The sequence below is a fragment of the Myotis myotis genome, unplaced genomic scaffold, assembly GCF_014108235.1.
Source record: "Myotis myotis isolate mMyoMyo1 unplaced genomic scaffold, mMyoMyo1.p scaffold_m19_p_11, whole genome shotgun sequence".
Classification (NCBI taxonomy): domain Eukaryota; kingdom Metazoa; phylum Chordata; class Mammalia; order Chiroptera; family Vespertilionidae; genus Myotis; species Myotis myotis.
This window is the reverse complement of record NW_023416315.1, coordinates 36,216,460-36,244,410: the sequence shown is the minus strand read 5'-3', so window position 1 is coordinate 36,244,410 and position 27,951 is coordinate 36,216,460. Positions and strand designations below refer to the sequence as shown.

Here is a 27,951-nt window from a genome sequence, read left to right as displayed (position 1 = left end):
GGAAGATATCCCTGACATCTTAGAGACAATTGGTATGGTTGGTGACCATCCTGGTGTGATATATAAGTAAAAAAACACCACACTACCCACGGGCCTCGAAATCCAATGCATCATCTTTGCAATCACTGACCCAAGGAAGCCAGTTAGTCAACAGGCCCTGCAGCCACACTCCATCTGGCCCGATCTCCCCAGTTGCTCCTGCTCTGACCCATTTGCACGTCTGCATTTGGTTCTCTTCTCTGCATGGGAGATGCCTGGTGCTCCCAGCTGTGGATGGGCCCTGGGGTGTTAGAGATAAGTTGGCTGCATGTTCGAATCAATCAGGCTTCGGTAAGGAACAGCAAAACAAACAAACAAACAAAAAGATGGGCTTGTGTGGAGTTTGAATATTTAGCCCCGAGCTTCCTTCCTTGAAAACAAACCTAACTTCCAGGATCAAACAGATGTTCCAAGGAAAGGCTGGCTTCTTGCTTTCGCTTGTCACTTGATAGTCACTGGGTGTTGCTTGCACTGAGGGGGTTGGGGGGCGGGGGGGAGCGAAGTGGGAGATGTTCTGTGTGTGCGTTGTACATGCCATTGCCTTGATGAATGACACGGTGTGGTTCGGTCTGTTCCCCTCCCCTTCTGTTAATTCTCTGTGTTCTTTTTCCTTTGTGCTGCACGACTAGGACCTTGCAGTGGGACACAGACCCCTCAGTGCTCCAGCTGCAGTCAGACTCAGAACTTGGGTATATGCCTGCTCTTTTGTTACTCCTATGACTATTTCTTTGCTACAGTTGTGTTGAAATGCTGGCGCTGCTGCTGCTCTTGTTCTCCCCCTTCTGTTGGACTTCCAGTTTGATAAGTTTATTTCCTTCTGTTTGCCTTCTGAAGTTAAGCTTTGGAGAAAGTCCCTCTTTGTGGAAAATACCACAAAAAGGTGGCTTTTGATCTCCTCTCCTTAATTCCTATTATTGCAAAACAGTACTTCCCGCTCTAAAAAAATACAAACACACACCCACACCTCTCTTTCGAGGCGGGGCACACAAGTTCTGCAATGGGAAATACATTTGAGTTTACCCTAACCATCCTCCCCCTTTACTAACAAGTGTCCTTAAGTTAATTTTTTGTTAAAATCAGTATTAAAATGTTGTGTCTGTTTGGTTTCTTTTCCTTTTCACCTTTCTGGACACTTACAATAAGCATTTAATTTGAATTGAGTATGAACATAGAAAGAGTCCTATTAAGGAAAATGCATTTGTTGATTTCCTCAATATTAAGAAATCGCAAATATGTGATGATGGGTAATGTCTTCTACATCCTAAAGATCATATCTTTTTTCAGATGGAAATGTATTGCCACAGGTTAAAAGATAGCTTCAGAATGAAAATGTGGTATATATGTACAATAAATAGAATATTGTTAAGCCATAAAAACTGAAATCTTGCCATTTGGAACAATATGGAAGGACCTTGAGGACATTATGCTAAGTGAAATAAGTCAGACAGTAAAAGATAAATACCATTTGATCTCATTTATATGCGGAATCTAAAATAAAAAATGAGCTCATGGATATAAAAAAAATAGATTGGTGGTTGCCTAAGACAAAAGGTTGGCAGTTGCCAAAATGGGTGAAGGGGGTCAAAAGGTGCAAACTTCCATTTATAAAATGAATAAGTCACGGGGATGTAATGTGCAGCATGAATGTAGTTAATAATGCTGTATTGCATATTTAAAAGTCACTAGGAGAGTGGATCATGAAAGCTCTCGTCACAAGAAAAAAATTGTAACTAGGTCTAGTGATGGGTGTAAGCTGGACTTATTGTGGTGCTCATTTTGTAGTATATACAAATATGGAATCATTACTTTGCACACCTGATATTAATAGAATGTTATGTCAATTAGTACTCAATAAAAAATAAAACACACATGTATATCCCAGAAATTTGATTAACTTCTCTTACAGGATTGAAGTTAGCTATGGTCATACATGACATGTTTCCAGTGGGATGCTTGTACCAGCTCGTGCTCAAGCTCAGACTTGTGCTTCTCTTCCTCACTTTGCATTCAGTGAAATTAGCTTGAAATCTGTCATGGTGGAGTATTTACACTACGAAAATTGGCAAATGCTACAAACCAGGGCTTGCTCCCTTTTCTCCAAGCCAGTTATTAAACATTTACCAACACAACTCTGGGTTACCTTAATATGTCAATAGCATATCTTATTTCAGTATTTTATGAAACAACTATTTATTTTCTTTCTAAATATAACTCAATGAATTCCAAAGTGGCTATTTATTTACTTATTTATTTTGGATTGCTGAGATTTGGGGGCACATGCCCATGGGTTTCTATCAATGTCAGTGCCTACTGTAGGTATATGAGGAACTTGAAGGGATATTTGCATGTTAGGTTCAAAGCAATCAGCCCATGGCCCTTTGTATATATGCAAAAGTTCTTGGCCGACTCACAATGCTGCTAGACCAAGGAAACATCTTAACACTTTAGGTAACTGATATATTATTTTTTAAAAATATTACAAACTTTTTGGCAATGTAGTTATATAGTTCATTGTATTATACCAGTATTTAAATTCATATTATTTAAATAGCCAAGAAATACGGCTTAAATTGAGCAGGGAAACAATGGTACGTTATGTTTCAGGGGAACTTCAGAGTGCAGTTCTTCAGTGTTATCATTGTGCTTGAGAAAATGAGGGTGGCACTGGCAGAGACTCTGCCTTATGCCCTTATATGAACAGATTTTCAGACAGATTGTGGCACTGTTACATTACACTTGCTGATGTGGAACAGTTAGGAATTTTCCCATTTTTATCTGTTTTCTAAGCAAAAACTCAGTTAACTATGCAGATGAAAACTTGTGACTCTTTCTGTGGAGATGGCATATCTGTGGCTCCCACCTTGCCTGCCACATTTTAATTTCAAGTGGACCTAGTGAGTCAGGGAGAGACAGATATGAGACTTCCTGTTCACCGGGTAGCTTATCTTAGACAGTTTGGAAGGAGCATTCAGAATATTTGAGAGAGGAGATTATTTAGCCGTGTTACGATTTCAAATAGTGATTTAAGGAAAAATGTTCCTTTTCAGTAGTACTTATTTACAGAAAAATTTTGTTCTCATACATACTTTTATGAAATATACTTCAGGCTACATGATTTTTATAGAGACAATTTTATTTCCTCTTTTTGATCCTGGCCATGGAATTGGATATAGCTTGCTCTGTCACTTGACTTTTTTTAAAAGATAGCTTTTCTAATTGACATAAGAAACCACACACATTAAAAGATTCAAATAGATAACTTTTAATGTAAACACAGCCATGAAACCATCACCACCATCAAGATAATGAATGTATTCATCATCCCCTAAAGTTGCCCACGCCCCTTTGTAATCCTCACTCCTGCTTCTCCCCATCCCCTCAAACAACTGATCTGCTTTCTGTGGTCAGTATATATTAGTTTAAATATCTAGAATACCATAAGAATGAAATCATGCAATAGGTATTCTTTTGACTTCTTTCATTTGGAACAATTATTTCGAGATTCCCTGTGTATCAGTAGGTCATTCCTTGTTATTACTGAGTGGTATTTCCTTGTATGGATAGACCACTGTTGGTTTATCCAGTCACTTTTTGATGTTCATTTGGGTTACTTCCATTTTTTTTCCCGTTAAAAATAAAACTTCAATTTTTTTATGGACATATGCTTTTATTTATTTATTTATTTTGTGGGGAGAGGGAGGTCGTAAATAACACCAAGTAGAATGGCTGAATTATATAGTGGGTGTACATTTAACTGAAAATGCTCTCCAACTCTTTTCACCTTTCCACATTCTCACCAGCAGCGTATGAGAGCCTCCGTTCCTCCCCATTCTTGACAATGCTTGTTTTGGACTTAAAACATATTTTAAACCACTAGTAAAAGAGTGTAATGGTATCACATTGTAGTTTTGATTTGCATTTACCTACTGACTACTGTTGAATATCTATGTGTGCATTTCCTATTTAAATTTTTCTCTGATGAAATGTCAACTTAAATCTTTTGCCCTGTTGTTTTTTAATTTGATTGTTTGACTCTCATTACTTCTGGAGTTTTGAGAGTTCTTTATACATTTGGTATACAATCCTTTATTTGATATATAATTTATAAATATTTTCTCCCAGTCTGTGAATTATCTTTTTCATTCTTTCAATAGCCTTTAAGACACTTTTTAATTTTGACAAATTTCAGTTTACAAATTTGTTCTTTTATGAGTCATGCTGTTGACATAATTTCAATGTTCAATTATTCTTTAAATATTTGTTAGGATACAATTTACCTGTGAAACCATTTGGATTTGGAATTTTATTGTGAGGAAGGTTTTAAAAATACAAATTCAATAGCTTTAATAGTAATGGAGCTATTGCAGTTATCTATTTTTTTTCTGAGTGAACTTTGTGTTTTTCAAGCAATATGTCCATTTCTTCTCCATTTGTAAATTCATTGGCCTAAAATTGTGTATGTAATCACTTATCTTTTAAATTACATGATCTTTATATATAGTCACCTTTCTCACTCCTGATATTGGTAAATTTTATCGGACTTTTTCTCCAGATAAGAATGGCTAGATGTTTATCGATTTTATTGCTCTTCTCAAAGAATCAATATTTGGTTCTCTGTAAAGGTACTAGAAAAACACATGTTCTTCAAGATGGTGACAGGTGTTTGAGAAAATCTGGTAGTTCTAGAGTCTTTTTATGTTTTAAAGTTATTTCCATTTGCCTAACAGAATAGTAATAGCTCATTGGCTGTTGATGAAGTAACCTTCTTTTGGCTAATTCTCCAAGTTTTGTCAAATGTTTTTACGTAGTATGCTTTGATCTCTGGTTTGAATGAATTTATAAGGTTTCCCATGTAACAATGCCCATGGGAAGTATTTTCTTGAGAATGATGTGGGTTGTGTTCTTGAGCAAACTGAATCTTTGACTCTTCAATAACACCTAATCAAACTTTCTACAGAAATTGAAATATGGAACAGCATCTCATAGTGTGTGCGTGCACACATGCGCTTGCGTGCGTGTGTGTGTGTGTGTGTGTGTGTGTGTGTCTATATCAAAATGTAATGGTAAATGCATCTTAGAATCTGTAAATATATAACAAATTTATGAAAAACTTCAATAAAATTGTTTTTAACAGATCCAATCAAAATTTTGTCATGAGGGTGAGAGAAAGCACTTTGCCCACCTCTTAAAATACTCATGTGTTCAGTCTCCAAACATTTATTGAGAAACTGCTCAGAGCCTATCTTTGTTTTCTGCCCTCAAGAATCTTGTAAAAGCAGTTATGGGATATTTTCTGTTCCACACTAGCAACTGGATTAAACACATATATTCCTTTTTTTATTCTACTTCAGAAAAATGAATATAACCAGTCGGTAAGGATGAATGCTTATACTTTGGTACTCAATGTCTTGAATTCAATAATGTTATAGTTTATGCTAAAACTTCTATAGGAGGGTTTTAATAAATATCAATTCAATAAAAGGCCATTCCTATAACATTTCTGTATTATTGGTGTTTGTATGTACTGATATTTGAGAAAACTTCTGAACCTTCTCTCCTGATAATTCTGAATTTTTAATTTTTTGTGTGAAGTGGGAACTTGATAGTACACCCTTCACCAATGCTGTCAAGCTCTATTATAACCATGACTTTTGACTCGTCTCTCTTCCCGGGAAGATTTACTTGTGCTGTGAAAGTCAAAGCAAAGCCTTTGGCCATACCTGTAGACTGAGCCAGACTTGATATTTGCTTCTGTTCAGGAAAAATACTTTAGCTGCCAAACTAATATCTCTGCACAGTAAGCAGTAAATATCATGGAAGCGAAATAAATACTTCCTTAAATGATTTTTAAAACTGTGAACATAGAAAATGGAAACTCATCCTTCTTGATGTAATCAGAAGAGGTCACCCATCATGCTGCATCTTAATTCTTGGAGGAAAACACCCACTCTGAACATAAGTCAGCCATGGGCAAACTACGGCCCGCGGGCCGGATCCAGCCCGTTTGAAATGAATAAAACTAAAAAAAAAAAAAAAAAAAAAAAAAGACCGTACCCTTTTATGTAATGATGTTTACTTTGAATTTGTATTAGTTCACACAAACACTCCATCCATGCTTTTGTTCTGGCCCTCCGGTCCAGTTTAAGAACCCATTGTGGCCTTCGAGTCAAAAAGTTTGCCCACCCCTGACATAAATGGTAATCGAGTGTGGTGGGGGCTGCCGCACCAGGCTCACTTCCTCTGTGCGGGGCCCAGGTCCCCTTTCCTCTGGTGGTGTCCCATTCCTAACTCTAGACATCAGTCCTTGAGATGTCACGCCTTGACACCTAATTACACTAGCGTATGGTGTTCAGAAGACGAAATAACCTTTTATCTTTTTTTAACATCCTTACCTACTGCATGGGTTTCCATGCCCTTAGCTCCCTATATTCTCTTTTCTTATGGATGCAGCATTATCTCACATGACTCTCAGCGAGTGGCTCCCAGGGCTACACCTTCGGTTTTGTCTTCTTTCTGAGCTTTTTTCTTACATCTCATACAATTGGAAAACTCCTTACCACAAACTCACCCACTGACGTACTCATTTTTACCCCAAACCAGAACTTTCTCTGGATTCCCCTATGTCTTCCGGTTATGCCACTCGCTTTTCTTCCCATAAGGCATGGAATCTTGAAATAATCTCTAGTCTGTTATTTTTTTCTTTACCTCCCATACCAAGTGAATTGCTAAGGTCTACCCTTAATTCTTGTCCAGAGTCACCAAACTACAGCATGTCCTCTGTATTCCCAGTGATGTCACCTGTGAGTGCTTTCTCATCACCCTGGACCAAGTCTCCACATTGGATCGACCGTCGGTCACAAACCCTGAAATCATCTATCAGACTGTCTCCTTTGACTTAATGCTCTGCCTGGATTCTCTGGGTGGTTACTGAACCCACCTACCCTTGGCTTGTAGATCCTTTCTCAGTTCCCCCTTTCCTCCGCACTCAGTCTCTAAAGTGCCACACGTAATCTCTGCTTGCTCATTTGCCAAATAAGGAGATTTTGATTCCATTCTTCACACAGTTGTTGTACTAATACATTTTAAATGTCCCTTTGAAGCTGTCAGTTTCTTAGTCACATTTAGTAATTCCCCGTCATCCACAGGGTCAAGTCCAAATTCTCTAGCCTGCAATTTGAAGTTCTCCAGTCATCTGGCCTCAATGTATCTCTCTAATTTTATCTCCCACTGTTCCTCAACTTAAAACTTCCATCCTGAAAAACTGGTCTCTCGAGCATAAAATATGAATTTGATCTTTAGATTACAGAGCTCCCTCCCCAGAATGCCCTCCTCATTCCTTTCCATTTGACTGAGTCCTGCCTGTCTTTCAAGACTCACATCAGGCCTCTATTCCCAGTGAAACTTGCTTTGTTTCCCCAGACACATAATAATTTGCCCATTAGACTCTCCTGTCCCACTTACTTTGTGAATTCTCATGTTGGCTCTTTTTATTTGCTACCTTTCATTCTTGTTTGCTTTTTAATGTTTATGTTCGGTTTCCTCATTCTCCCCATGTTATAAGCATCCAGCATTGTGCTGGGCTTCAAAAATTGTTTAAGGTTGCTGATAATAATGTTGGCTGATGTAGGCCTTTGCCAGTTGTCAAGAACATGGTAGGTACGTATAGGATTTCTGGACAAGGAAGAAAATGGTATCATTATCACTCTCTCGGTTTTAGGGGCCTCTTCTTTGAGAAACCTCAGAAATTTGTAAGTAGCACACGGAAAAAATATCTCTGGTAGTACCACTCATGTATCTTAGGGATGAAATAGTCATATGCAAATAATTAGGCATAAAACCCAGCAGGATTGAATCTGGGCCCATTGCAGACATTCTTTTATTCCTTGCCTTTGGCCTACTTTGGCATCTGGCCAAATAACTCTTTGTCTCTGGGAACATCTGTTCCTGGTTTCATCTGCTTGACTTCCAGGTCCCTTCCGTGCTCTAGAGGCTGCCCGTTATTACAATGACCCCTTTTGATTTCTTGGCTTCTGACACAAGTTCCTGAATCTGTACTTATTTACCCACACTCCTCCTGCCGCCAGGTCTGGCCAATATATCCTCAACATTATGATTTCCACTCATTGAACACGTTGAGACTTCTATTCAAAGACCAATATTGAGGGTCTCCTGTGATTTACAATTTCTAATAGTTGAAGTTTCTCAGATGCTTGGGGTATACTTCTATTCTGGCTTTACTATGTCTTCACAGAGGCTCCTGCACAATGACATTAAACAAAATTCTACTAATGTCAGGCTCAGTAACAGAGGATTAGCTGATGGTTCCGTGAAGTTCTCATGGCAACCACCTTGCTTAAAGTTTTCGCTACCTGAAGCCAGTTCTCTGATAATGGAGATATTACAGCAGTGTTTATGCAGTTTTATTCACTTACCTTGTTGTATATAATTAACTGTGGTCTGAAATTAGAGCAATTTGAGTTGCACTGTATCTAACCAACTCAGGAGGCATCTGATGATGCTTATGCCCGTGGTGAAGACACGCTCAGGTTCACTTTCATGTGCCTTGGGAAGCTTTTAGGTGATGCAGTCCCTCTTGAACCCATTCTCCCAGGGTCAGAATTGGCTACTGGTTGGGGCCAATGGGCATCAATGAGGGTTGATGTTCATTACAAAAACCTTTCTTAGCTCCCCAACGTCAATTTTGCCTCTGAAGAGTAAGAAAAATTAAGCATAAGCCAACTGAATATCCACATGCAAAAGAATGAAATTATACCCCTACTTCACTCCATATGCAAAATTAACTAAAAAATAGATCAAAGACTAAATGTCAGAGCTAAAACTTTGGAGAAGACATAGGTGTAAATTCATGATCTTAGATTGGGCAATGGTTTCTTAGATATGACACCAAAAGCACAAGCAACCAATGAAAACATAGATAAATTGATTTCATTAAATTTAAGACTTTAGTACTTCAAAGGACACCATCAAGAAAGTGAAAAGACAACCCACAGAATGGGATAAAATATTTGCAAGTCATATGTCTGCTAAGGGTCTAGTATCCAAAATATATGAAAATCTCTTACAACTCAGCAATAAAAGACAAATAACCCAATTTTAAAATGGGCAAAGAATTTGAATTAGGCATTTCTCCAGAAAAGGTATACTGGCTAGGGCTGGGAACCATTGCATGGTACTTACCTTGGAAGCATGATCCTTTCAGTGTGTCCTGATAATCTAGGCCTGGCTGCTTCCCAAGAATCCTTTCTCATGATTATAAAATGGGCATGTGCTTGGACCTCTACTTTATTGGGTTGTAAGAGTGTGCCTCAATCAGTGGATGATCATAAGGCATCAGGAAAAAGCAGGAGAACAAGGTCAACAGCACAGTTTTTAAAAACATGGTCCTTGGTAGTGTTGGACAGAGCCAAGGCCTAGGTCTGTCAATGCCTTTGCCATTTTGAGCAAATGAGAAAACTTAGGCTCAGTGATGTTCTATAATCTGTAAAATTGGAATATGGTGTAAAATTTTAAAAATAAGAGTAAAACAAAATAATATCTGCAAAGTGTTGACACAGTTACTAAAACGAAGTGTTTTCTAATTCTTTTGCGGGAGGCTGCATGGAGGGCTGGGGACCCAGCCTGACCCTCCTTTACACTCTGGTCCAGGCTTCTGGGTGGATAGGCCCGCGTGGCTTGGGCCGCAGTCATGCTCATTGGGCCTGCAGAGACAGCCAGCCGGGCTTGCTCTCCAAGCCAGCCGTGGTTTGTTTGTGTCTACTTGGTGTGCATCTGAGATCTTACCTCAGTTGTTTCAGTAGCTCATAGAAAAGAGGAAGTTTGTGTTTCCCAAGAATGCTTGGGAAATTGTGCATAGAAATTCCTGGCTGTGCTATGCATGTTCTTTCATTTTATTATGACTGCTACTAAAAAATAAACGCAGTGAGTCTGTGCCATCTGCTAGTAATAATTAAAAACACTAATGTGAACAGAGCGTGCTTCCACTAGTCCTAGAGAGCTAGAAATGTGTGGTTTGGGATAAATTATTATTTCATCTTTCTCTTTTTCCCTCTGTCTTTTACACACATACTGTCTACCTGTACATTTTTTAAAAATATATTTTATTGATTTTTTTACAGAGAGGAAGGGAGAGGGATAGAGAGCCAGAAACACCAATGAGAGAGAAACATTGATCAGCTGCCTCCTGCACGCCCCCCCCCGCCTCCCCCACTGAGGATGTGCCCGCAACCAAGGTACATGCCCTTGACCGGAATCGAACCCAGGACCCCTGAGTCCGCAGGCCAACGCTCTATCCACTGAGCCAAACCGGTTCTGGCTACCTGTACATTTTTAAGAAATATAATAGGATATGTTCAATATTAATACTAAATGTATATGCAAAAAATATTGTTCTAGAAACTGTCATAAGCTATATATGTCTGTAAATTATGTATATATGTATACATAAATTTTACGTAATATGTATGTGGTTCATATACATTATCCATAATCGTCCTAATAGTAAGTGCTAGTAATATCTCCATTTTACAGATGAGGGAATGAGGCCGAGAGGGGTTAGATAACTTGTTCATGTTCACACAGACAGCTAGTGGTGTGGCTAGTGTTTGTGTACTTGGCCACCAGACTGTTCTGCCTCCATGATTGGATGTTTCCTGGGTGATTCAGGAGGCACTTCAGGCTTTTGCAGTAACTCAGAAATCACCATCGAGAACCTTAGGTAGGAGTTAGGTTTTAGTGGGAAAAGCATAGACCAGGATTCAGGCCAACAGTGTTTAAGTTCCTCATCTATAAGCTGGAGGTGATGATAACATTTGCCCATATACCTCATAGAGGTGAAAGACATCTGAAAACTCTTCAAGTGCTACATAAATATTCAGAAATAATTTTTTACATGGTCACAGTTCATTTGGGAATTCCAAGGTAGAACTTTATCACTGTTAGCCAGTGGCCTCTTCACTCCTCTGTGCTGTATATCAGGGAGTCTTTAAACAGATTCACACGCTGTTCTGTGTTAGTTACTTTTCTGGAGAAATGAAAGGTGTTATACTCCCCCTTGTAATATCTTCTTATTGTTGTCACAGAGAACATGTTACTCCATCTCTCTTTTCTTTACATTTGAGAAGCATATTTCTCTCTTGTCCCTTTTACCTAAGAGACTAGAATTTTATATTACAAATGAAAATTCCCTTTATGAATTTAAATCAAGCAAATTCAGAGATGCTCAGAATGGAAGGGGTCTTACCTGAGCTGGACCAAGACCTTTGTTTTATAGATAGAAAAACCAACGAGTCAGCATGAGGGTCCCATCTGACATCACCCAGCAAATTAGGGCCAAAGTGGGCCAAGAACCCAAGAACCCAAATGTCTCAAAGGTCAGTTCTACTGGCTTACCCTGACCCTGGTACTGGAAATTGAGGGTATTGAGGGTTTGGTGTAATCCTTTGTTTTAGTACTGATAGCTCTTCTGCATGGAATGATTTCCCTCTCTAAGCATGTGTACTTTGTTACTTATAGGCGGAGACTACACAAACTGGGAGTGTCGAAGGTTACCCAGGTGGATTTCCTGCCCCGGGAAGTAGTATCCTACTCCAAGGAGACTCAGACTCCTCTGGCTACACATCAGTCTGAAGGTGAACTATGTCTTTTGTTTACTTTCCATATTATCTCTGGAGAAATTGCCAGGGAGTCCCATCTTTCTTGTTGATTTCATAGTTTACCATACGAGATCTTTACAGGTCACTAACATAATGACATGCCAACGCTTAAGTCTTCTTTGTCTCTAGAGAGGGAATCCAGTGGTTCTCTTCCAAGGGACCCATGAACTTTAACATGGATAACTTAGTGAGATTCCCACTTTGTCAAAACTGTGTGGGAGGCAGGGGGGATCATCAAAGGGTGATATAATAGAAACTATTCTGAATGTTATCAATACGAAGAGTGTGTACGTTAAGGTTCATCATTTGCAGGAGTCTACCACCTTTATAGTCTACCACCTGTTCCTCAAAATAGTGTTTTGGAACACAGCCACACCCAGTTGTGCATGTTGATATGGTTGCTTTTTGGCTACTATGGTAAAGTTGAGTAGTTGTGACAGAGAATTTATGGCTCACAGAGCCAAAAATCTTTACTGTAATCTGGTGCTTTACAGAAAAGCTTTGCTGACCGCTGATTTGCTTTGCCAATTCAGAAGACAACACATACAGTTTCTTACCGTTATTTAAAAAGCTTTACAATGCAAGCTTATCAGAGGTGCACGGGAATTGAATTCACGCTCCTTCATACATACCAGAAAACATCGAGTGGAAAATTTGCATTCAAATCTCGGTGGATAAAAAATATTTATATATATGAATAAGAGAAGTTAAAGCTGATAAATCAGAATGCTCCCTGGGAGTAAAAATTTACACCAAAGCAGAAGAGGGACCCGTATGTACTTACAATAGGATAAGCACAGATTGCATTGCTCGAGAACAGCAATATTGTTAGAGGCAAGCACATCCTTTTTTTTTTTTCTTTTCTTTTTTTTTTTATATTGTTTTGCTGTTTGGTGTGCTAGAATTCTGGTTTTACTGTTGTTATGTAGTCAATACTGTACAAAAGCTGTGAGAATGAAAAATGGTTCCTATTTCCTGCATGGTATACAGCAAATATATAAATCAGTGCAGTTTGGTTTGTGCAAGCTACAGAGTTTTTCAATTTCGGTTTTAAACACATAATGTCAAAAGCAAAGTGAAATTGATGCCTACAGGCCTTCTGAGAACCTTTCCTGGGTGATTCTTTGGTAACAGGGACTCCATTTTTCAAGTCTGATACTGAAAGTTTTTAGATGCAAACAAGTAGCTCCCTCTGGTGGTGAAATGTTAAACCACTGCAACAAATGTAAGACCTGTATATTAATGTGGCAGGAAAGACAAAGTTAGAAAAGCCTTGGGGAGCCCATCTAGTCTATCCTTGGGTGTCCAGCAGATTGGGAAGATTCATTAAAAAAAACAACCTCACCACCCAACCCAAACATTTGTTTGAGTTAATTTACTGCCAGAGGTATTTGTAGGCTGTAGCCTGAGGTATGTTTACTTAGCCCCAAATTTGACTCATAACATAAAGTTATACAACTGAAATCAGAGAAGGAGTGAACTCTTGTTTTTTAAATGTGTAGACTTCAGATATTGGGAAAGGTACAGAAATACTTACCAGGGAAGATAAATTAAGGATGAACAGGCATCCACTCTAAACTTTTAAACTGGACATATCAAAAGGAAAAGCCGGTGCATTCATTTTATGACTGCAGAGAGAGCTTGGGAGCCCTCATTACACTGCGGTCCAAAGAGCAGGAGAGAAGGAATTTATTCCTTAGATATTGGCAGAAGTCTGCTCTGTTTTGTTAACAAGACTCATAGAGTGTTTTTGTGGTGATGGGTGTGTCAGTGGTTCAGATTCCACAATACAGACTTGAATTCAAAACTAGCTGCTGTAGCCCTAGACATGGAAACAATCCCCGAAGAGTTTAGACAGGAAGAACTTTAGATTTGGGTTCAGCAGGTTGTCCTCTCACCACAGATGATTCCTTGACCTCTGGCTGCCTGGAGGCGCCCAGCCACCTGGCTGATGAAGGAGCCCGGGGCTTGCCTTTCACCTGCTCTGTGAAGGGAGATGGCAGAGGGAGGGCCAGGGGCAGCAGTGGGAGAGCAGGGGCAGCAAGGATCTACCATGAGGCAGATTTGAGTTGGTTTCCAGTTTGGGGTCTTGAGCCATGGCAATGTTTTCAATGGCAACTGCAGCCTTTCAGAGGCAGGAAACAATGAACTACTAAATTCATGACAGAATGGGGCCCTCGAATGGATTCTCTTTAAAGCTGTGGTGTATATAAGACCTGCTTTAGTTCGTTATTGCCCATAGTGTATGAAGGAATGATGATTATTTTTTTAAAGTCATTAAGCGACTATGGAAAATTTAATATATTCGAACTAATGATCTCAGAGCATTGATCTAATGGAATTCTTGTGCATTCGGTTTTTTACATGTTCTCGTTTTATTCTTTAAAATGAAAAGGAAGGTATTTGGGATTTGCCCAAGCCTAACTCTTTTCTCCACTGTGTACTAAAGTGAATAGTCTCTTTAATTTGTGATCATAATGGCCTGTTAGGAGAAACACTCCAGAGAACAATTTAAACCAGGAAGATTTAGGAATGACATCTGCATGAACTTTTTTTTTTTTTTTTAATACAAGTTTAGACCTTCCCTCTCTGCTTATAGGTCATTAGTTGCAGAGAAAGAAGGCTGAGACTAGGAAACACCGATGTGGGGGGAGCAGGGTCTCTCTGCCACACAGATATTTTAAACACATGCTTTTTATTCCCAAGTAGTAAGAAAGGAAAAAAAAAAAATATGGTTCCTTGCCAAACTACCTCTGCCCTGCCTGTTATTAATATCTCCCTTTACTGACCATGAGGTCCTGATATTAGTTAGGAAGCCAGTCTTCTGCTTCCTAACTAAATTATAGTGGGCAATAGACATCCAACATATGCTGCTGAATGACAAAGATGATCCCAGGCATCTTAGAAGCTCCGACTTCAATAATGACCCCTGAGAGAAAGAATTTAGTAACTCACTTAGAAAGATGCAGACCACTCTGGAGCGGGGAGGGAGAGGAGGGGGAGACTTATATAACCTGCTGATAGTTTTGAAGAGTTCTCTGACCCTCCTCTTCATGATATCTTAAAAACTGGAACTTAGTGACCACCTGTTGGCCACCCCTCTTTTTTCATTTCCCTCTCATGCCCCATTTCTTGCATTCAAGAAAGACTGATTTTCTTGCATTTTCCAAGGTGCTGTGCAGCCTCATGCCTCAATACACTTGCACATACTGTCTCCCCACCAAACTGCACTGGCAGCCACTTCACCGTGGCTGAGCAGAGAGTCTTGGGTGAGAAGACCTCCCTGAATTGTAGAGAATTCTTCCGGGTGAATGATTACATCATAGATTTTCCTCCATGTCCAAGGGCATCTATAATGCTTGTTAGATGGTTAGACAGAAGCAATGTTGAACCCTCAGCAAGGCAAATCCAAAATAAGGCTCATCCTGTCATCATAGAGGCAGAGTGGAAAGCCCCTGGGTTTTCCCTTCTTAGTTAATAGTTCACACATCCATTGGGATATTCATTCCTTTTACCCTGTCTTCATACTACCCAGGGACTGCCAAAGACCATGTATGACCTCCTTGTTAGGCGTCTAGACCTCTGCTGCTCCCCTTTCCTTCTATATGAAGTGAGGAGAGATCAACATTAAGATTTGAGTACTCAATTGCCCCTGGCAATTGAATTTAAAGCTTCCTACACCTTCGTGGCCCCAGGAACATACTTCTATAAAAAATTTCCAAAGGGCCTGGCCACGTGGCTCAGTGATTGAGTATAGACCTATGAATCAGGAGGTCACAGTTTGATTCCTGGTTAGGGCACATGCCTGGGTTGTGGGCTTGGTCCCCAGGAGGAAGCATACAGGAGGCAGCCCATTGATGATTCTCTCTCATCATGGATGTTTCTATTTCTCTCCCTCTCCTTTCCTTTTTGAAATCAATAAAAATATGTTTTCAAAAATTGCCAAATGAAGGAACGTTCCAGAGAATCTAAGTGGAAATATTTATTTGGAACCTTAAATTTGTAATCAGAGAGTTCAAGCCATTCCTGAAACACCTGGAGATGACTTGGGAGACAACAAGTGGTGTTATAACCTGACTCCAGCTTTTCAATTGGCTCCCAATTTCCTGGACCTTACACTCTTTCTCTGAACTTATTATTTAAAGCAACCATATGTTTGGAGACAAGCCATGGTGGCATCTGGGCTGCAAATTAAAAATCCCTAGTGAAGAGGACACACACTAATCTTATTTTTAAGCTTTTGTTTCTTAGATAAGAACTGACAGTATTCCAGGGAGAGATTGACATCTGCCATTTTTTTGCTTCCTTGAAATATGCCTGCTATTTCCCCTTTGACACCGGTTTAAAGTGTTAATCCTCTTAGAACAAACTGTAGCGCCGTGGGGCCCATGTTAATAAGGTCAGGGATTGAGGGATCCTCTCCCAGGAGATTAGTTTTCTTTATACAATGTTCATCTCATATCATGGCAAGTCTCTTGAAAGACCCTCCTTCCCACCCTCCCCCCCCACCCCCGCCCTAAAAAGCTATCTAATGAATATAGACATTTCAGGCATTCTTTTTTAAGATAGTATTTATATGGAGTAGTTAGAATGTTCTAATTACAAAAAACGAAAACAAAAACCCACACAAAGATTATTTTCCCTCTCTCTGAATCACCTTTTCAGCTGTTAGTCCTAAGAGCTTCGATGGTTTAATTCTTGATTTAGGCTAGAAAATACAATGATATTGGCCTTGACGTTAGCCAGTCTTGATATTCCAGAGGAGAAGCCTGTAATTTCTCCTTGGGTTCAGTGGCAAATTAACACCTATCTCTCAAAAGAATAATAACATAATGAAGTGGCTACATTATTGCTCAAAAATCTAAGGACTTGTTCTGTGCTTTCCTTTTAGAGCTATTTGTCCAATTTGCCACAGACACTATGGGCATCACTGGATCAGCTGGATTATAATTTCTACGTAGTATGGCCACTTAAAAGTAGAAGCCTTTTTTGAGTCACTTGGTAAATGAATTAAATAAGTACATGGAAATGCTGATGTGTTGCCTGCAAAAGCCAGAACAGCCCACCAGGCAATATGGCTCTTAGCATAATAGAATCTAGGTACTTGCTCTATATTTGGAGTTGACTGGACCACTAGACCCATAGAAACTTTCCTGAAGTAGCAGGCCTCTATATTTTAAAGATTTTCCTCCCATCCTCTAGCCTACCTATGTCTTAGCAAAGTCTTGACGGTACCAATCCAGATTACTCTTTAGGTCCTGCTGGCATGATGCTCTGTGTTGAAGGTAAGATTATCAAGGTCTATAAATAGAGCCCAAGAGCTGTCTCAAGCCTGATACAAGATGATGAAGATGCAAAGAGAAATGAGGTGGGTCTTCTTTGTCTTTCAAGCAAGACTTCGTGTAGAATATGGTTTGGGGGTACTCCCAGGCCTCTGTATTCTCCCCAATATTTAATTTTCTGTTATTTCCTGGTCTGCACTGTCACTTTCATATAAATGAGCTGGTGGGGCTGCATTTTACAGAATAGTCAGGACCCCACAAAATTTTAAATTTGGGTTTGATTCTGGCAGACATTTACATAGACATTTATCACAACCAGAGAAATTCTCTGGACCTGTGCCTTGAGGTAAAATACAGAGATTTAAGCTTGTCATCTCTTCTTTAAGCTGTCCAGTCCCATTAGAAGCCACTACCTCACCCCAGCATCTTTAAATTCTTCATGCCATTCACACTGTTCAATGGCAGTGACAATTTGATCCCTTAAATCCTTCTTTTCAATGGACACTTCATTAAAGATCACCACAGAAGAAAAAATTCATCTAGCTATTTGTTACAGCTGACGGGTTCCCATTCCTGAACTCTAACTGCATTTTCATTTTCTTTAGTCCCTGTTAGGGCAAATAACCAACATCAGTTCCCCAGGTGACTGTCTTCTAGTACCACTTTCTGTACCAGTTGGGGTTCGTGGTTATCAACAGTAGAAACTAACTCTGGTTAACTTAAATAGAAAAGGGATTTGTTGGAAAGATATGAGATACTTGATAGAATTGACAAAAAGTTAGAGAATTAGGTCAGAATAGAGAGAAGGCAGCTCTAACCCTCAATGGGACTGTCTGTGGAGATAGGGCTTACAGGAGGTAATTAAGGTTAAATGAGGCCATCAGGGTAGAACCCTAATCTGATAGAATGGGTGGCCTTAGAGGAGGAAGAAGAGAGATCTGTCTTTCTCCCTCTCTACGTGCATGCACCGAGGAAAGGCTATGTGAGGACGCAGTGTGGGGGAGTCAGCAAGCCAGGAAGAGAGCTCCCATGAGAAACTGAATCGGCCGGTAACTTGATCTTGGACTTCCCAGGCTCTAGAACTGTGAGAAAATAAATGTCTGTTGTTTAAGCTACTCAGTCTATGGTATCTTGTGATGGCAGCCAAGCAGACTGGGACAGCAGCTAACACAGCAAGGTCATGCCACGAAACCTGGTCAGCCTGGTAAGACCTAAACCTCCTGGACTTCCCGTCACTGGACAGTCATCATTACTCTCAGGATTTAAACTCTACTCACTGCTGCCTTTCAAACCTCTCCCTCTCCCAGCACCTTGACAGTGCTCCCTCAAGATGTAAAGAGCCATGAGGAAGTCCAGTCGCTAGGCCGAGGGCACATGTCCTGCATTAGCTGTGAGGGGCCAGGTAGAGGAATAACTACCCTGCCCCAGCCTCTGTAATCTTAGGGAAAGCTATGACTTTACTTTGACCTAGTTTGGGATACTCCCCTCCAACAAAAGTTGTTCAGATGCTGGACAGCCCCCCAAAATGTAAAACTGCCCACTCTGGTGTGAGAAGAAAAAAGAGTAGGTAAAGAGAAAAATTATAGAAATTATATTTATTATGTGCTTGGCACGTTCATGTATATTACTGCACTTGTGGTGTTGCTACAGAATTTACTCACCTTATAAATCAGAAGTGCAGAGAGAAGGCAGCTCTTATTTTGTCCCCAGTTGCCTACAATACTACTGGCTGTCAGAGAAAATGGGGAAAATGTACAAAATAAACAACCTTAGCACAATCTCTTACTTTATGTTAAACAGACTCAATTGGTACGTTCAGTTAAGATTGGGAGGGAATGCTCAAATTCTCATGGAACTTCGCTCTCAACTACTTCTCTCCCTAAGGTCACGGCCAAGTATAGAGGGGAGAGAGGGGAGGTTTACATGACCTCGTGGCCATGGTGGAGTCGAGAGGGATTAGAGGTACTCTGGCCTCATGCCAGTCCTCCCCAGTGTGCTGGCTGACTTCCACGCTCTCTGAGATGATGTTCTCTGCCCCCCTGGGCACTGGCACCCTGGCACCCAGTGCTATAGCATGCAGCTGGTGAGCTTGTGGCTATTGTTTTGGCTTGGCAATGTTCCTAGGGAACATGGACCACTTCCCTCTTGATGACTTAGTCTCCTCCCAGCTTTCATTGTCTCCAGACTTTGATTCAATACCTTGGTCTCTACTAAGCCCTTGGCCTAGAAGTCCATGCCCAGTCCATGTCACATAATCCCTTATTCCATCATAGTAGATCCCCTGGCTGACTGGCTCTCAATTCAGTGTCCATGCCTCAGATGATCCGAGGGAGGCTCAGAAGCACTTGCCAGTAATCTCTTTCTTATCATGCCAACCGACTCCAGTGAGGCTGGGTTACCACGTGGTGAATGAGGCCTGTTGCATAATGCTCTCCTCCTAGATTCCCAAACAAGGAATATGGTTCAAGGGCCCCTGTGTTCATTTCTCTTCTCAGTTATCTAACATTCCACCATTCCTGGTGCTTCTTTCCAAAATGTGGAAATCCAGATACTTCTGAAATTCCTCTCTTCTCCTCCCTAAATGCTGCTTTTCTTGACACTTATCTGAAAATAGATCAAGCCCCTATTAGGGCAAATAACCAACACCAATTCCCCAAGTGACTATGCTCAGGTATTCTGTACCATAGATATGGGAGAGTAGACAGAAGGAGTGATCTTTATGGTTTTTTGACATTCTAACTGGTAAGGAAAAGGAATTTGGAATATCCTTTTTACCTTAATTAAACCTAGCTCTCACCCTACTATGGTATTCCAAAATCCAGTTTTTGAGAAGGGAGCTGAATCTTTAGCTGTTTTACTTTCATTATTTTGCATCAGATTCTAGCAAATTCTGTGGCAAATGAATGCCCTAGATCAGGGGTGGAGAGTCTTTTTTTCTGCCAAGGCCCATTTGGATATTTATAACATCATTTGTGGGACATACAAAATTATCAACTTAAAAATGAGCCTGCTATATTTGGTTAAACATTTAGTTAACTCACCCCTAATGCCTTGGCAGGGCCAGACTAAATGATTTCACGGGCCTTGTATGGCCCATGGGCCAGATGTTCCCCACCTCTGCCCTAGATAGACTAGAGTGAAGATCATTATGTTCAGAAAGACAAATTGAAAAGCACATTAATAATTTTCAAATATAGCTCCCACTGCACACCAAAATGAAGAGGATATTGTTTCTGTTCATTGCTCCTGATCAATGATAGAGCCAAGAAATATCAGGATTAAACAACACTAAGGGGTACATCAAATCTTTTATTCCTTTGAGGATAATAGTTTATATGTTGACTAACTCAAGAAGTATGTAAAGGTTCTATTTCCAACATGGCAGCAGGGGACCTTTGTAGATCTTCTTTCCAGTAAAACGAGTGAAAAAAATATTTTTAAAAATATTTAAAGTCTCTGGAAATGGTCCCAGGGGATACAGAAAATGGAAAAAAAATTATTCAGGAAATCTTGCTAAAGCTTGGTAAGAACAGAGTCAGTGAATGGCGTTTGGACTACAGCTGGCTGCCTTCCTCCCTCTCAGCTAGATGCAGACTTCACTTCAAATGGGTGCATCAAAGAACAGAGAGATGCCTCTTCCCCCAACTTCCAGTTGGTAAGATACTATAGCCTACCAACTGGGAGGGGCAGGACATTAGCATTTCCATTTCTGCCCCAAGTTACCTGTTTCAGAGCCTAAATTCCAAGCAAGTGCAGCTGAGACCTGGGTATTCTCCACTTCAGCCCAGTCCGGACTTGAGGGGTGGGAACTTTACCTTGGGTTCAGCATGCAAAAAATACTGGAGCCCCAATTACCCCTACCCAAAATTCTTATGTGAAGCGGAGGTTCTATTCAGGGAGAGGCAAGCCTAATCAATTAGAGGCTACCCAGCTCCTAAAGTAGGGATGTCACTCAGAGAAGTGTGCCCCTGTCCCCTCCCCCAGCTTTAGAGTCCTGGCTCTGATTTTGCCCAGGGGATGAAGCAGTCCATAAAAAAAGCTAAGGCCCTGACTGGTTTGGCTCAGTGGGATAGAGCGTCGGCCTATGGACTAAAGGGTCCCAGGTTCGGTCAAGGGCATGTACCTTGGTTTCGAGCACATCCCTAGTGGGGGGTGTGCAGGAGGCAGCTGATCAATGTTTCCCTCTCATCGATGTTTCTAACTCTCTATCCTTCTCCCTTCCTCTCTGTAAAAAAATCAATAAAATATATATATTTTTTAAAAAGCTCAGAATCTCTTCCCAATGGCTTATAAAGAGTTTGCAGTAGAAAAAGGAGTTGGGAAAGCATTGGGGGGAAAATGGAGAAAAATCCTAAGGTAGCAGAAAATATTTCGTGTGAATAGCATAGTGTCAAGAAACTCAGATGGTATATGATAAGTTTAAAAAATATATGACAGTATGATGTTACCCATAATAGAAATGTTATATCTTGAGAATCAATTGAAATCTACTGGCAGTGACTATCTAGATCAGCAGTTCTCAACCTGTGGGTCACGACCCCTTTGGGGGTCGAACGACCCTTTCACAGGGGTCACCTAAGAACATCAGAAAACACATATATAATTACATATTGTTTTTGTGATTAATCACTATGCTTTAATTATGTTCAATTTGTAACAATGAAAATACATCCTGCATATCAGATTTTACATTACCATTCACAACAGTAGCAAAATTACAGTTATGAAGTAGCAATGAAAATAATTTTATGGTTGGGGGTCACCACAACATGAGGAACTGTATTAAAGGATCGCGGCATTAGGAAGGTTGAGAACCACTGATCTAGATGGTTGTATTGAGGATTCTGAAACCCCATTCTACCTTATCTCAATTAAAGATATCTCTCAGGGGCACGAGATGGGAAGCAAGCATTCCTCTTGTTAGCAAACACTGGTTGAAGCTATTTTTGAAGCAGGACTGCAGCAATGAGAATCCCAGAGTTACCATTTACATTTTATAATATATGGACTATGGAATAGCTCTTTTGAATACTTTGCTATTTAAAGAAATTCCCCAATGTCCATGATCTCTATTTGCTGATTTTTCTGTAGTCTATAGTAACTAGCATTAAAACTCTTAGATGAAAATGAGATATATTTGGGGGATAGTAAGAAGGCAAAGAACAATTTCAGGGAAAGGGAACTGCAAAAGTAGAGCAAGTGATGGCAATCAAAACATAGATGTAGAAGAATGTTCAGCTCTTATGGCATAAAGCAAACAAGCAAGCTGTAAACAAATAACTAGTCAAGGACTTGGAAGTGAGGCCAGGAGAGCTCCATTGGTCTGCATATGCTTTAGACAGGCAAGGGGCTTAAATCTGGGACATTCAGTTGAAAACACTGGAAATTCAACTTTACGATCCGGGATTTATGGGAAGAGGATGGGTACAGTATTAAAGATATGCCTAGCATATCCTTCTTCTGGCTTCCAGGAAGAAAGAGCTTGCTTCCAAACTCCTGACTCTTATGCCTTTATTTTCTTCGAATGGAAGTGGAATTGTAGGAAGCTTGGTGGACAATAATTATTGGCCAACATTTCTTAATTGGATGTAACTAATTTGTCAGTGGTCCTAATCATTGGAAATTTTGTCTCTTGATAATACTGTCACCCCCAGATCAGTTAGAAGTAGTGACATAAGTAAGAATGTTTTATCTGCCACATATGAACTGCTCCAGGGTCTAGAGGCGGGGTGGAGGGAGGGGGGTGGACGGGAAGGTATAGCAAGTTCAGTTTTGCTTTCATAGGTAGTTACAATTGCCAATTTATCCCTTTTAGTAGTAATGATGAGAATTTGGCCTTTGTTTTATTCCTGATCTTATTTCTCAACAAGAGGCCCGGTGCTGGGGTTTGGGGGTATGTGTGGGAGGGTCCCTCACACAGGTGCATGATTAGGGCTGGGGAGGGACTGTGGGAGGTTGGCCAGCTGGGGAGAGATTGTGGGACGGCTCTAGGGCATGTCTGGCCCATCTCACCTAGTCCCATCAGCTGGATCCCAGCAGCAAGCTAACCTACTGGTCAGAGCATCTTCCCCCTGGTGGTCAGTGCACATCATAGCCACTGTCGAATGGTCGAATGAATGGTCGGGCACTTAGCATATTAGGCTTTTATTATATAGGATTAATTCAGAACATGGACAGGAAAGAGTGGTGCTATTGATTTGACTCTTTGAAACCCTGGCATCTTGGTGCATAGTCTAGAAATTGAACCCAAGCCTCCTATATGGTAAGAGAATTCCATTGAGTGTACTTCCCATGTTTTCTTCAATATGAAGTTCAGTTAGTGTAATACTCCTGACCTCTTGCCACCCCTATACTCATCCACCCTACCCCTCAGCCTTCATCTCCAGAGGAGGTACAGTGACTTGTCTCAGGCCAGCTCCACTTTTTTTTGTGGGGGAGTGAACATACCTGTAGCACACAAGTTGCCTTCTCCTCTTCTTTGCCATTAGTCATACTCAAGTCACTCAAGTGGGGAGGCCTGTCAAGTCTTGCCTTACCTGTGAGAAGGTAGGTAAATCTGCCTAATTTGGGAAGTCAGTTAACAGGTCCATTTGGTTTTCTCAGTAGACTATATTCTCAGCCAGTCTTTTTCCATGATGAAAGTGTTGACCTTGCTCCATTTTTATCTTTATCTTATTTTTCATTTGAGTGCTATCTATATGATCCTCTAAGAATCTCAATAAGATATCAGTTCTGGAAAGATGAAAAAACTGAAAATAATATTGCTAACCCTAGGTAATTTGACAAAAAAAGAGTATCTGATGTCAAGGGGAGAGATTTACATTCTACATTCTAGTTGAAAGGAAAGAGCTCCTTTACAGAATAAAGTCAACTTAATGTTGAGCCCTGAACTCCTTTTAATTCTCCATAAATGTGTGTGAGTGCTGGAGTTGTGTGTGGCAGGATCCAGGGAGGCTGTTGACACTTGATGACTTGTTAAAAAATGAAATAAACAAAAAAACCCCAACTCTATCACTATCATCCTAGAGCCCTAACAAGGAATAAAATTTCCTATAAAATTGTCAGCACATTATTCCAGTTTTGATAATTTAGATGGTTCTGTTGCCGAAAGCATATATCTGACTGAGAAGCTTTCCTTTTAGTTTTTTGAACTATGGGAGAATAGTTGACCTCATGTAACAGCCCAAAATTTGTAGTGTGAAATTTTTTTCCTTGTGGTCAATAGAGCAAGTGGTAATTTTCACTGTGAGTGTGATTCTGAAGACGCAGGATGTGGCTAATGTGTTTTTCTGGTACTGGAAAGCAAGATTGAGTTGATAACTCAAAGACAGTGAGAATAATCGTAAATTTACTCTACCTAAGTATTCTCTGTAACATTTGGCAGGCCCTGGCAGCCCATTCACATTTCCTAATTAATATGCAATTGGGGTCAGGCATATGGTCATGCATAGACTGGTACACTAAATAATATTAGTTTCAAGGCAGAATATGATGAAATGTGTACTAATGTAATGAAATTGTGTGAGTTTATAATTCATTAATTGTTTACAGAGAGTGGAATTTGTTTTGTGTATCACTAACCTCATAATTTCTATCAGTTCCATACTTGCTGTAGCTGAGGACACCCACATTCATATGTGTTTTCCTATCTTCGGGGGTACCATTTAAAATTTTTTTCCATTCCTATTTTCTCTGCTGTAGCCCCTACTTACAAAACCATCATTTTTCTCTTCTTGAGCAACCATTGTGATGTGTTTAGACATCACAAATTTTATATATTTTTTCAATCCTTTCCTTAAGAGGTATTACAACAATCAATGAGAAAATGACTTTCCTTAAACTATTATCTCAGTGACAGAGATTAGTTTTACTGCTGGAGCACTGAGGAAATGGAAATGTAATTCCAGTTTTCCCTCATAAAATGGATCAGGACAGTGTTCTTGCCAAAATTGGAAGTTTCTCCGTAATGATGAGTTTGGGGATGTGCCTGTTTTCCCAGAAAAAGAGTACAGAGTGTTATACCATATTTCTTAAGTACTTAGAAAATGTACGCAGCTGTTTTGCTTGCACAATGGTAACCTCAGCAGAGTCATCTAGCTCGTGGTCCAATCATCTTCACGTGCCCGGGGCAAGCAGTGATTTTGTCTGCCAGAGGGATTCTTGGGTGGGCTGGTGGTGATGTATCTTCCAATAACCATTATTAGACGTGTCAGCCTAGGTAAATTCATGTTCATCTGGGTCCATTTTATCTTATTTGGTTTTGATTTAACCCAGATCTTGAAATCCAAGTGTTATGTTGAGCATTAGTTTATGTAGGTATGCTGAAATTTGAAGAGGAGGGGGAAAAAATCCTCCTTGCTACCCTTACAGAGGCAACACACCGAGGAAACAGGACTTTTCCCCTCCCTATTTTGGTAATCCTTGGCTTGGCATATTTGGTAAGAAAATGAAAGGTTTGCCTACATAGTTGGAATCTCTCGTCACATTATATCATCTGAAGCCTATTTGTACGTTGGGATCATTTTATTTGGTTTTGGTTAGACATAAAAGTATTCTGTGGTCTTCTATTTTTTCAAGGCCTTCTGGGCTTTTGGAAAATTGAGTGATTTCATCCCTGTCCGGGTTTCCTAGTGAAATCTTGTATTTGTACTCAAATTACTTGATCAATTAGTTATGTCAGCTGCCCCAAATGTGCCTTTTTATTAATAGCACCTTTTATCAACTCATTGGAATTAGACATTGCAACCAGGGTCTGAAGCTGGTAACATCTTGCAATAATTTATAAATATTACTTTAAAAAATACCACCTCAATTGCTCATTCGTGAACTTTTTGGATGTGTCCCTGTGTGAGAAATTGCATTTGTATTATTATTAGTTCTGACAAACTGGATTAGGTCTTGGCTATTGTTAAGTGGTTCTATCTGCCCTCAAATCTACTGAGAGACACAGCATTTTTAACGAATTTAATTAAAACTGCATGCGGTTTACAGAGTTGCCTCCAGCCAATATGCCATTCTTCTTGACTGAATGGAGTTTCTGCTCATGTGTAATGATGTTTTACTCGAGAGATGTTTGAAACCCCTTCATAGTAGCCCCAAGGTAGTTTCCATGGAATGACATGGTGATGAAATATTAAAATAGTAAAAAAAAAACCCAAACCTTTCTACTTAAGTGAGTCATGTTTACACTAAGCAATATATGCACAAATGTGTGAAATATGTTTGTTGAAGCTGTGAGAGACATGGGTTGTATTTCAACATCAGCAATATGTTGGCAGTGAAAGATTTTTAAGAAATTCAAATCTGGCAACACTTTGGACAATCAGCTATATGTATTATTCTTTGAAGTATAACAAAAAGGCCATTATGGAACTTCCTCTTAATATTTATTCATTTGACAAGCTAGTTTTGATGATTCTCCCCTAAAAAACAAGAATCTATAATAATAAAAGCGTAATATGTGAATTAGACCAGACGGCCGAACGACCTTCCAGATGAAGCCAGGGCTGCGAGAGCCAAGGCAGCCACTGTGGCCGTGAGGGCCAAGCCCCTTGCACGAATTTCGTGCATCGGGCCTCTAGTTGTATATAAAGATGGCTCTCAGCATCAACTTGAAACAGCCTTCGAAGATATCTGTGATAGAACTTCATCTTTTTTAAAAATAAAGACATCCACTGCATCTTAATATTTTAAAAGAAGGACTTGTTTAATAAAACTTTATGGAGGGGGCCAATGAAGCCTTCTGATTGAATAGACTCAGATTTTGATTCTGGAAATTGATCTGTGATGATAATGGTAAGAGAACAGCAGGGAAGTAACACTCATCTTGAGTATTTTCCCCTCATCTTTTAAAATGTCAAAACACTACTGAGGAATTCAGTCTTCTCTAGCTTCTCTATGAAGTGTATAGCATAATGTCTAATGATTTTATAGAGCCCGGCAGGGCTGAGGTTAGGAGGTTCTGAAAGATTGCAGAGAGGAAGTGGTCCAGTGGGAGGCAGAAAGCTCCAAGTAGATGTGTAACAGGATGGGGAGAATTTCCTGTACATGGAAGTTGACAGGTAAGAGAGATGAGCTCAGGTTGGAGGAGTTCAGTGAACACGGAGAGGAACAATGACTTTTCCTTGGGAAGAGAGTTAAAATAAATGAAGGTCACAGGAATCTGGGACAGTGATTTCTTGAGAAGTCAATGAAAGAGACAACTGGCCTAAACAAGAGGTTGAAGAGGTAATAGAGGCAAAAACAGCTTATGGGCTGCCTACCCAGCAGTGTTCTTGATTCCTTCTCTGAGCTCCACTTCTTCATTTACCTCATAGGGTTGTAGTTAAGATAGAATGTTATCCATGTAAAGAAATATCAATGTGAAACGCTTAGCACAATACTTGTTAGAAGTGCTCATAAATTTTACTTTAAAATTACCATTTCATGAATTCTATTTGGATGTCTTAATGGTTCCATAAAATATACCACATATTGATTCAGAATCACCAAATATTCTCTCACTTCTAGGAACCCTATCGTTTCTCCAGATCCGATGGCATGTTATTTTTGAATTTTTATTATGAGATATACACCTGGCCTTAGCTTCCTAAAACTGAAATAGTTTTAGGTAGTAGTATCTCTTTCAAAATGTTATTGAGTGACAGGAAGAAAAGCATTAAACAAAAATTTTGCAGTTCATTTTTGTTTCCTAAGTTTGAGAGTTGAAAATAATTTCTCCAAAGCAAAGATGAGCTATTAGAGGACATGTTATGAACCCTACTTTTAAGATTTGGGTGACACTAATTAATAACAGCAGCTATCTTTTATTGAGCTCCTATTACTTGCCGAGTGGGACATGCTATCCACACACTTTTCTTCACAGTTCTCATTCCCATGCCAGACAGGCTGCATTATTCCACATCTTTTAAAGAAACGAGGATTCAGAGAGCTTAACTTGCTGACAGGTAGCCAAGCCA

At 39.9% G+C, this 27,951-nt stretch overlaps 1 protein-coding gene across 5 annotated transcripts in view; it reads left to right on the top strand.

Moving 5' to 3' along the window:
* Positions 1-27,951, top strand: part of DYNC1I1 (dynein cytoplasmic 1 intermediate chain 1) — a 277,989-nt gene that overhangs the window by 56,274 nt on the left and 193,764 nt on the right. For 3 of the 5 annotated variants that reach the window (XM_036328105.1, XM_036328106.1, XM_036328104.1), the window contains exons 5-6: positions 669-728; positions 11,572-11,687. In XM_036328105.1, coding sequence (XP_036183998.1) covers positions 669-728; positions 11,572-11,687 — 176 coding nt within the window. The remainder of the gene's footprint in view (positions 1-668; positions 729-11,571; positions 11,688-27,951) is intronic. The other 2 variants (XM_036328108.1, XM_036328107.1) reach the window with 1 other exon arrangement.